Genomic DNA, 11,996 nt, shown 5'->3' on the forward strand with positions numbered 1-11,996 from the left:
GGTCAAAAGCAAAAGGTAACTAAACCAATATCATTCCTGACACGACCCTGATGGACCTGAAAATAAAAATTAACATGTACACATAAATATAAAAATGTAATAACAAACAATAATAATGACAGGTAATAATCTCCATATAATTTCTTTTGATCCATAAAATTAGGCATAAACCTCTTTTACAACATACATTTTCCATCTATTACCAATATCTATCTAATATCATATCTCATTTGCTGAGAATAATTTCATCTTGAAAATCTCAACACAACTCAATGGTTTTCAAACACCATCTTCTTATAAATCAATTCTCACTTGATACTAAGATATTTCTCTCTTGATATCATTATTTTATCTCATTCTTTTGGAATAACTAATCAATATTCCCCTCTCTATTTTTTTTAAGGTAATTGTTGATACTAACGAATCTCATTAGTATCATTAGTCTCCCAATATTGGGTTAGACTAATCAATTACATTCATGTGTCGATATCCTTCCCCATAATAGTTTATCAAATCTTATTCATATCTAGTTTACCATCAAAGTTGCCGATATAAAAAACCATTGACATCATTAGTCTCCTTACTTGGAGTAACTAATCACACCCGAAATGGTTGTCAATACCAATGTGACCCATTGATATCATTAACTATTTTCGACCCGGAATAGTTAATCAACTTATCTTTTTCACTTAACCAGGAGTAACCATGCCGATGTTAGTAATCTTTACTAAAATCATTAGTCACCCAATTACCCGGGATCAACTAATCAATTTAAGAAATGTCGGCACCAATGAACCTCATCGATACTATTAACTATCCAAACCCGGATAGCTAATCAATGCCATCTGAGTCTTCCATTTGTACCGAATCCCTTTCATTTTTCTTATTAACATCATATGCATTGTAACCACGGTTGCCAAGTATCATTCACACATAATCTTAGTTATCGACATTACAGTCACTAAACATCCTTCACATAACCTTGGTCACCCTCATCACAATGTCAAGTATCAATTTGTGCCAAGTATCAATTTGTCATGCTAAGTATCATTGTAATGTATCCTTAGCCACCAACACTATGGTGACCAATTATCTATCAATTCCCCTCCAATCTCCAAGTCATTATGTATACCCAATAACCACATTAATTAATTTACTCAATATCTTAGTCATATATTAATTAATTTACTCATAACCTTTAGAATTTACTACTTCTAACTTCAATCAATTAATTCACATAATTTCTTCAAAACTTAAATATCCAGCTAACTCATCTCGATTGACAATAATTCTGGTAATTTCATATAATTACCCACACATTTGGTTAACCTTCCTCGGTTACTAATAAATCCGGTAATTCCATACGAATTACTAAGCCTCTAGCTAACCTCTTTTGTTAACCAATCAATCTGGTAATTCCATATGAATTACCCCATATCTTGTTAACTTCCTTGTTAATCAATAAACCCGGTAATTTTTTTTATTACCCAAGAAATCTGGCCAACCCATCTTGGTTGCCAAAATCAATCCGGTAATTCCATACAAATTACCAAGCATCCGGCTGACCTTTTTTGTTAGCCAATCAATTCGATAATTCCATACGAATTACCTTATATCCGGTTAACTTCCTTGTTAACCAATAAACCTGGTAATTCTCTTAATTACCAAAGAAATTAGGCTAACCCATTTTGGTTGCCACAATCAATCCGGTAATTCCATACGATTTACCTAGCATCTAGCTCAAGGTTGTTAAAAACACATTTTTAACTTGACATGGAAAAGGGGTAATAAACTTGGATCGTAAAAACGGATCGTAAAATCATAAGGAATTTTAAAATACATTAAAAAAAAATCCATGCTTCAAATAAAAATTCATACATGGTTTCAAGCACCTTAAAATACATGCTCCAAATAAAAATTCATACATAGTTCAAGCATCTTAAAATATATGGTTCAAATAAAAATTCATACATAATTTAAGTAATTTTTCATTAACTAATAATTAACAAAGTTAAAACAAATAATCTACTAGTGTATCATGTAAACTAAAATCAGCTTCATTTCCTACAAGTTCAAGACAATATAAAAAGCTCAACACAAATTTAAGAAAATAAGACATGGCGCACCCACTACTTGGAAATGCTATATGGTCTTATTGTCTAATATGATATCTGCTGTTTTGTTTACTTCATTGAGACCTCTTTGACTTTCTCTTCTCGATGTAGAAGAAAACAAACAAAGACACAACAGAGAAGACACTAAAGCAAATTGAGCAAATATCCATTGCCATGTGGCGGCCGGTGAGTGATTCCACTTGAAACAGATTTGCGGTCTTGTGTGCATTTGTTGTTTGCATGTAAGCCACCTCATTCTCATCGACGTTGTAGGCATAGGCACGTATGAGTGACTATGCATTTACCCAGCCAATAGGCGCCGGACAGCTGGAGTATTGTGGGAAACATTTACTTCTGTTTTGGTGAAATCGTTCAATCGGTCATGAACTCGCGATTTTTTACGATTTCAACCCGATTTCACCCATTTTTTATTTTTTCAAACGATTCAGCACGTAAAGCATGTTTTGACTTGTAAAATCGTACGATTTTACGAGTCAAAATGCAATTTTAACAACCTTGATCTAGCTAACCTCTTTTATTAGCCAATCAATCTGGTAATTCGTAAATCCAATAATTCCATACGAATTACCCCATATCCGATTAACTTCCTTGTTAATCAATAAACCTGGTAATTCTCTTAATTACCAAAAAAATCCGGCTAACCCATCTTGCCTGCCACAACCAATCCGGTAATTCCACACGAATTACCCAGCATCCAACTAACCTCTTTTGTTAGCCAAATAATTTCAGTAATTTCTCATAAATTACCAATAATTCTCATTTGTAATAATCACTAACTTATTTATTTGCTTTATTCTTTTAATATCAATTAAATAAACAACACAGATATTTAAGGAAACCTAATAATTACAAAATAAGGTGATGAATCACCTACCAAGAATAGGTGCACGTGCTGCCACTCCATACAATTGTCCAGTCCCCACAGCTTCCCCTGTACCACCAGGGATTCAGTTTTTATCAACAATACAACCAACATCACATCTTCATTTAATTCTCAATCAACTAGTATTCTCAAACCAATCATAAGAAATTTTCTTAGGATCCCATACTCTTACTCATTTTCATGTTCATATTTATTCTTATAATTTTGTTATTAAAATCATCACTCCATAGTGATTTCAAGCAAAGATTAAAAATTATCTAATTGTGATCGATTTAGCTTAACCAACTTAGAACACTATCCTTCTTATAATTTTGTTATTAAAATAATCACTCCACAGTGATTTCAAGCAAAGATTAAAAATTATCTAATTATGATCGATTTAGTTTAACCAACTTAGAACACTATCTAGTGTTTTTATCATAACTAAAGCTGTAAAACTTCATTTTGGGCTTGATTTGTCTCTATAAAAGGCTTAAACATAGAAATACAACTTTCATAAAGAAATTAACTCCAAATTATTTTGTTTTGAGACTCAAAATCAATAATTATAATAGTCTCTCCTTTATAGCTAAAATTTTAGACAACGAAGATTTTCATCCCTTGGAAATCCTTTTCAACTTCCAACTTATTTTCATGCATAAACAACATTATCCAAGGTCATTTGGCATCATTTAAATCACAACAATAATTTCACTCTACTAATTGAAATCTATGATAATCTTCATTAACTAATCAATTTGCCAAAAATATGCTTATGACTAGCCTTAAATATGTTTTATTTTTTTCAAATTTCTTTCATTCCAATTTCTTCATGGTTCCACTCCATTCATACCCATACAACCAACAAGTTAGCCTTTTATTCAATCAACATGTTCATATAGCAATGTTCCTTCCCATTCTTACACCATAATCATTCTTCCCCTCATATAACAAATACACAATTAATCTAAAATAATATTAATATCAAGAACATATTTTACTATTATATCCTTCATAAACCCTAACACCCACACAATTCTAATTTCATCAAAACATGTATTTAATCAAGTTTCCTAAATTTTATCAAAACTAGGAATAGATTCAAAAGGCAATAAGTCATTCACCTTAGATTTTATTTTAGAACCCGACAGTCAGAATATAGAGCTTTGAATCATGCATAATATATCTACAAATCGAAATGATCCAACGATTAGATCTTCCTGGATCTGAATAAAACCGAGCTAACCTGAAAATTAATGAGCTACTGTTCAACATGAACAACACCTTGCCGGAGAGTGTGTTTCCAATCTCCACCATCCAGAATGAAGGCAACATCTAGGCGCACCACATATCCAAAAATGGACACAATCCAACGGTGGAATAGAGATAAATTGGCCAACAACCAAAACTGCCATGCAGGTGTATTTCCTTTTGTTTCCTAGGAACTTTCCGATGATGATATATGTCCAATGGATTATGTTCTTTCAAAGCCCTCCAATCAGTTAGTAGAGGAATGTGAGAAGAACAACATATCCAAAACTCAGCACGATCCAACGGTGGATTCTAGAGATATGACCACCGGAGCATTATTAGCTCCTCCAAATTCTGCACTTCTCTCTCTAGCCGAATTTTCTTTGTTGTCTCTCGTTTCTTTTCTTTTTCTTTTTTTGTACTGGTGGCCTCTTTGTTGTTTTAAAGGCATATTTTCCCTTAATTACAATTTTGTTCTTCATTTATGCCTTTATGTATTTGTTTTATTTTTCACGTAAACTATCCAGTTTATTTCTACTTGAATTGCTAGTCTTTATCGAACTCTGATTGGGATGAGATCTTTAAACAAGGTAGAAAAACATATTAATAGACTTCATGCAAACTTACATCCCAATTCGATTATTGGATTGAGAACTTTGCTTTCTAATGTAAAATTGGTTAGTTCATAACTTTTCATCAGCAATCCAAATTTCCTTGTTCAATCTTCACATAAAATCATATCAATTATCCTTCTAAACCTTTAAGGTCATTTTATTATTTTGAAATATATTCATTTTAAAATTTTTATCTTTATTTATTTATCGGCTTATTAACGTTTCAAAGTAACATCACTAATTTTTAATTGGTACTTGCACCTTCAGTCCTGGCTTTTTTATTACACTATCATTTATTATGATTTATTCTTTATTACCTCACTTATTTCTTAGAAACATTTTATCATTTTTCTTATTATTTTATCCATCAAAACGCTTTACCAGTTCCTTTGTCCTTATGAATTCTAAACCAAAATTCATTTTATGGAGGTCATCCCCTCCATTATATATCATTATTTATCTATTATTTCTTATCTTAGTTTCCATCACTCATTAAGATCATACCACTTTCAGTCTTATATTTACATGGAAGTTTATACACCCGCATATTTAAATTATAAAATTTCAGAGCACCCCATAACTTGTTCCCAATATGTTCTTTGTGTATAAAATATAGGTTTTTCTTTGCTTCCTAGTTAGTTGGTCTATGTATGCATGACATGGCTATTTTCGGTATTCTTTTGCTTGGGAACTTGTTCCCAACTTGTATATCTATCCGAACTTGCTGGTTTTATAACATGGTAACCTTTGATCTTAATTTATATTTACATTCTAATTAAAAAAATAAAAATGGATGACATGGATACCTTTCTCAGAATGCTTGACATGAATTGGCTTGGGAGTCTAGGAACTAAAATAATTACATAATACAGTTAAAAGATTTAGAAAACATCACAGAAGGTTTTTTTTCTTTTTTTCAATTTAACTTCTTTGATTTTTCAATTTTTATGTTATTTTTTTTTTCACCCTTAACTTCTTTAATAATTTCTTGAAGTTGATTAAGTCATTTCAAGCTAATTTTTATATATTTTAATTTTAAATCCTAATTAAACAAGTTATTTAAATTTAATAATAATATTAAATAATTTTTTTTATAATCTGTCAATTTGTTTTTAATCCAATGGTAACGCCAACCGAGCAGACCAACCCCTGCCTTTGAGGTCTGTCTTTTGACATAATATTAATACAAATTTACCGTGGTAGAATGGTACGGACAGTTTTTTTAAAATACTGTACTCCACCGTCTCTTAGATTCTGCACTGATCGTTGGGCTTTGGTGTGCTTTTCTTCGATTTCCAGGTTAAGCTTCGTTGTCTATCTCCACTACTTCAAATTTCAAACATTGCAAAATTTTGGAGGAAAACCCTAGAAATTATTTCATCGGTGCGCCATTTTTCTTCTTCTTCTTTCAGTTTTCTAATTAAACCTTAATAAACTTGTTTAGATCCATCAATGGATAGATTCAAGTGAAGAGAGAGTGTTATTGATAGATAGATTCTGTTTTACAGATTGGGTGGGAGAGATAAATAAATAAGAAGATGGATGATTACGAGGAGGAGATGGAAAGATTTGGAATGGAGAATGATTTCGAAGGCCAATTTATAGGCGGAGTTCTACTTTAAAAAACAGAAAGAGAAACGCAGAAGGGAGAGAGCGGGAGAGAATGGAGAAGACAGCAAAAGGAGTGGGAAAAAGCAAGGAAGCGAAAGATGGGGATGTTGGGGAGTTTGAGAAGCATACAAAAGGAATTGGGATGAAGTTGTTGGAGAAAATGGGTTATAAGGGAGGTGGGCTGGGGAAGAATCAGCAAGGAATCGTAGCTCCAATTGAAGCAAAGATGAGGCCGAAAAATATGGGAATGGGGTTCAATGATTTTAAAGAAGCATCAGCTAAGTTGCCTCAGTTGCAGGAGACGGAAACTGTGAGCCAAAGGCAGAGTCAGACAGTGGGGAGAATGAAGGACAGGCGATGGATGAAGGGCATGAAGAAGCAGCAGCAGGAGAAGTACATAACAGCAGAGGAGTTGTTGGCAAATAAGGAAGAACAAGGTTTTGAGGTTTTCCAGAAGTTGATTGATATGCGGGGGCCACAAGTGAGGGTGTTGATGAATTTGGAGAATCTGAATGCAGAAGAGAAGGCCAAGGAGAATGATGTTCCAATGTCAGAACTTCAGCATAATTTGAGGTTGATTGTGGATTTGGCAGAGCTTGATATACAGAAGATTGATAGAGACCTAAGGAACGAAAGGGAGACTGCTATAAGCTTGCATCAGGAGAAGGAGAAGTTGGAAACAGAGGCCGCACGCCAGAAGAAGCAACTGGATAACATGGAAGAGATCATGAGTGTGGTGAGCCATATTGAGGAACAGAAGTCTTCAGGAACTTTGACCTTGGATTCACTTGCAAAGTATTTCACAGACGACATAAAGAGGAAATTTGCAGATGATTATAAGCTTTGCAACTTGACTTGCATTGCTTGTTCATATGCTTTACCTTTGTTTATTAGAGTATTTCAGGGCTGGGATCCTCTTAGAAACCCACTGCATGGATTGGAAGCATTAGAATTATGGAAGAGTGTGCTGCAAGGTGAGGAAAGTAGTGATATATGGGATGAATCCACGCCTTATGCACAGTTAGTATCAGAAGTAGTTTTGCCTGCTGTAAGAATATCTGGAACTAGTACTTGGGAGCCTAGGGACCCTGAACCTATGCTTAGATTTTTGGAGTCTTGGGAAAATTTGTTCCCTGCATCAGTTGTTCAGAGCATATTGGGTAATATAGTTATGCCAAAATTATATAGTGCTGTTGACTCGTGGGACCCTCGTCTAGAAACTGTTCCGATACATGTTTGGGTACATCCATGGCTGCCGCAGTTGGGACTGAAATTTGAGGGTTTGTACCAGATGATACGTATGAAGTTAAGCATGGTTCTTGATGCTTGGCACCCGAGTGATGCATCTGCTTACACTATCTTATCGCCCTGGAAAACTGTCTTTGATTCAGCCAGCTGGGAAAGTCTTATGCGCAGATTTATAGTTCCTAAGTTGCAGGTTGCATTGCAAGAGTTCCAAATAAACCCAGCTAATCAGAAGCTTGATCATTTCTATTGGGTTATGTCATGGGCATCTGCAATTCCAATTCATCTCATGGTTGACTTGTTGGAGAGGTTTTTCTTTTCAAAGTGGCTGCAGGTTTTGTATCACTGGCTTTGTTCAAATCCTAACTTGCAAGAGATTCATAAATGGTATGTTGGTTGGAAAGGACTTCTTCCACCAGAGCTTCAGGCACATGAAAATATTCGGTATCAATTTACTCTTGGACTCAACATGATTGATCGGGCTATTGAAGGTATGGAAGTGGTCCAACCTGGTCTGAGGGAGAAGATGGCGCAGGAGCAGAGGCAGTTTGAGGTCCAGGAAAGAGCTGCAGCGCATGCTCAATATCAAACTGCAGCTGGCATGGGTAGCACAACAAAAATGGATGGTTTTGGTGGTGATGCGGTTGAGATGACTTTGAAAGAAGTTGTTGAGGCACATGCGCAACATCATGGCTTGCTTTTCAAGCCAAAACCTGGCAGGATGCATGACGGTCACCAGATATATGGGTATGGTAACTTAAGCATATATGTGGACCCTAGACATGAAAGGTTATATGTCCAGAAGGAGCAAGATTGGTTACTTACAAACCTTGATAATTTGCCTGAGATGCATAATAGTTCTCTTAAAAAGGGACGCTGAGTCTCAGAGCCTTTAAGATGTACTAGGATGTGGGGGGGTCAACGTGGGACTGCGAAACCAGTCATTCAGTTCGTACAGGCTATGCATGAAATGCATCGAAGAGGTTTGCTATTTCTTATTCTTTGAGCTTGGTGGTGACTGAGATGGCTTTTTGTTTTAAGGAATTACATCACTTTTCCCTAACATTACCCTGATGCAATACTGCCAACTTATTTTTCAGTGTTACATTTTCCTGTTATCTGGTATCGTAAATATTTTGTGCCGTGATATTATTAATGCTAATAGGTCTTTTCTATTAATCTGGCTTGCAGCCGATGCTCCCTGTTCTATTGCTTTTATAGCCCCCCCTCTTACCTTGTTCCCAAGGATTTCTGTCATGCTCTCTGTTTTGCCCATCTCCTTTTCTTTCTTTTTTTGGTAGTGGGGGAGGGGCTTTTGTTGTTTTTATCTTTTTTAATCCTGAATTAATACAAATTTGGGTTAATTGATGTAGAGATAGAAGATATTATTCTTGCATGTTAACTTCTTTGAGTTATTTCTGAGATCAAAGCATGTTGTGGTTTGAACAAATATTTTGAAGCTTTGAGCATGAGAAGAAAATTATTTAGAGAGGAAATCCTCCTGTTTGAGCAGCCAAGTCCATCCATGTTTTCCGTTACCAGAAAGGAGGACCATTTAGTAGCAGTCAAAATATTCAACAGTCTAGCTGTGGTGCCGCTGGAAAAAACAAAAGAAAGAAAGAAAAAGCCAAAGGAGCATTTATTGCTTTGGTCCCTATAATGTACACTGTTCTTGTTATGTTTTTAAGCTCTGGAAATTGACGAATATGTTTCTTCCTATTCGGATCCTATCTGGAACCAAAAGATTTACACTGAAATCACCACGAAGGTAATTCCAAGTCTAAATCAAGTGATTTGTCCTTGTTCGTTTTTTGGATTTTTTTTTTCTGCACTAAAAGAGTATTTTATGCTGGTTTTCCTGGGCTTTGGTTTGCATTCTACTCTTTTTCTCATATATATACATGTTTGTGTGCCAGTTTCGGCCCCTTGCAGGCTATTTCAATTTTTCAGTAATGGAAAAGCAAACGGTGACTGACTCCATACATGGAACAACTAGCTCCTGAAGCAACGACTGCTTTATGCACCTTCATACCATAGAAGTCTTTACCTCCAAAAGCTGTAAGAATTGATGGATGAACATTCAATATTAACAGGGGATAAGCTTGAATCAGCACAGCTGGTATAAGTTTTTGATACCCAGCTGTTATATGTTTACTTATAATTATTTACTCAATATTAATTTATTTATTTTTCTTATTAAAAAGAAGCAGAATACACACTCGCACACACTTACCTCACCTGGCTAGATGGAAACTTTAATTTTCCTAGGAAACAAGTTCTTAAGTGGGCAATACAGAAAGAGATGCCTCTGTGGAAAATATTACTGAGAATTTTTAAGCTGGCATTTCCGTAAAAAAATAAAATAAAATAAAAAAATTCATGTCAGTTTCCCACACAATTACTTCCAATAGCTAAAGATAGTCTCTGCATGATTGTTCCAAGAAAGACTCACTCAAGCTAGAGATGGAAAATGGAGATCCATGGATGCCTCTATATTCACGAAGACCTTCATTTCTATTCTAAACAATCTTCATTTTTCTATATCCGCCACTATTAGAGTTAGCCTCCATTGGAGATCCACATGAGTCTTTTCATGACCTATTAACAAAAGCTAAACCTCCTTGTTTGCTCATATCCATTTGCACTGTTCATTAAAATAATATAATGTTTTTGCCCTTCCCGGAAAAAATAATATTTTTTGTTGTTAGGGTAATTTAATCTTTTTACAAGATCTATAAATTATTAAAGCTTTGATAGATGGTACATACATCTTTTTGTAATTTTAGACACACTAAAATGATTTTGTTATCTTCGGTCTTAAAATTTTTAATACTAACAAATAGGAGTATTAAAGTCTTTTTAGGTATTCGAACACAATAAAATGATAATTTCATCCGCAAAACCAAAAAAATTAAACCATGCTACTAGGGTATTTTTGGTCTTTTCACCATATTTTTTTTTTGTTATTGCTGATTTCATGAAAGGCAATGTGATCTTTTTGCATAGATTAAATATTATCTAATTAGAAAAAAAGTGAAGACGAGTGTGGCACAATTGTTGATGCATGGGAGGCCCCTGTATACTTCAGGCAATGCTTGCAATGCCTCCTAGCTGCTAAAAATACCCTTCTTGATGGTGCAACGCGTATTGGTGGTGGTGGGGTGGTTTGTTATCAGTGAAACTGTGTTTTTCTTTTTTTCTCTTTCTTCCCCAAAAAATTACAGTTTGACCCTCTTTGTTGTTGGTATTTCAACTTTAGTCCTTATATTTTTATTTTCAAAATTTTGCTCTTGGCTTTTTTGTATAAGTTTTATTTGTTTTCAATTTCATCATTCAATCCTAATTTGTCATATATTATATTTTGTTTTAATTTGGTTCTCAATCTTTTGATTTTATTTTTTTGGGTCTTTTGTTGGATTTCATTTTCTTTTAAATTTCACATGTAAATCATTTTTTTTTTGTATTCATTATTTTAATTTTGATCCTCATTCTTTTGATTTGTTATATTTTTTTGGGTTCTTTTATTGAATTGATTTTTCTTTTCAATTTCATATAACAACACAGAACCATACCCATAATAATCATAACATACATTCTTCCATGTTCTTGTTCTCTTTGCTATAAAATATTTTTTTCGCACACGTTTGCTAACTTAGACATTAGAAGATCCCCTATCTAGTATAAAAGACATGTTTTGCAGGAGTACATCATCCATTGGTCTAACCTAATTTTTTTAAAAAACTTTATAACCATTTTAAGCTCTAGCCATAGAAAGGTCTATGTTCAGTTTGAAGTTCTTAAAACTTCATCAGTATCACCATCTATTAAAACTTGAACAAAAGCTAGTTTAGTTTTTTTTCTAGATCTTTTCTAGGTTGACAACTTAGAAAGCTAGGATATGGGAGAGTAACCAACCTCTCCATTGTAGGGACATTTTCTCCTTCAAATCTCCAATAATTTGCCCATCAAAAGAAAATGCTCACTAAAGCTATCGTAGCCATATAAAAACAACTTCGAACTTTGTTACTCCCTCAATGAATGACATATTAGCTAGCTTCACTGTATGCACCATCGAGTTCATATAAAAAGCTTTAATTAGTTTCTTGAAGGAATATGATATAATGACGTGTAGAAAAATAAGCATGAGAACCATCATACTCCTACCCTTTATAGGATCTACTCTCGCTGCGAAGAGTATTCTCAAACTGGATGCTCAACATATGATCTCTAAAAATCCAGAAGTAAGGCATCAATAAATCCTAACCATAAAAGTGGCTA

At 34.2% G+C, this 11,996-nt stretch overlaps 1 protein-coding gene across 4 annotated transcripts; it reads left to right on the forward strand.

The window, feature by feature from the left end:
• The first annotated feature begins 6,032 nt into the window (after positions 1-6,032).
• On the forward strand, positions 6,033-9,879 carry LOC7459203 (septin and tuftelin-interacting protein 1 homolog 1). Of its 4 annotated transcripts, none has more exons than XM_002325417.4 (3): positions 6,033-8,701; positions 9,179-9,486; positions 9,635-9,879. In XM_002325417.4, the coding sequence occupies exon 1, from the start codon at positions 6,526-6,528 to the stop codon at positions 8,596-8,598; it is 2,073 nt and encodes a 690-aa protein (XP_002325453.4). In that variant the 5' UTR covers positions 6,033-6,525; the 3' UTR covers positions 8,599-8,701; positions 9,179-9,486; positions 9,635-9,879. The 4 variants fall into 4 exon arrangements, with proteins under 4 accessions (XP_002325453.4, XP_024447605.2, XP_024447604.2 ...); XM_024591837.2 differs by having other exon boundaries at positions 9,232-9,486; XM_024591836.2 differs by having other exon boundaries at positions 6,033-6,245; positions 6,371-9,486.
• Positions 9,880-11,996: the final 2,117 nt, after the last annotated feature.

This window comes from Populus trichocarpa, chromosome 19 (genome assembly GCF_000002775.5).
Source record: "Populus trichocarpa isolate Nisqually-1 chromosome 19, P.trichocarpa_v4.1, whole genome shotgun sequence".
Lineage (NCBI taxonomy): Eukaryota > Viridiplantae > Streptophyta > Magnoliopsida > Malpighiales > Salicaceae > Populus > Populus trichocarpa.

Bases quoted from the DNA above. Each gene is read 5' to 3' on its own strand.
- LOC7459203 (XM_052449573.1), top strand. From the start codon at position 6,526: ATGGAGAAGACAGCAAAAGGAGTGGGAAAAAGCAAGGAAGCGAAAGAT.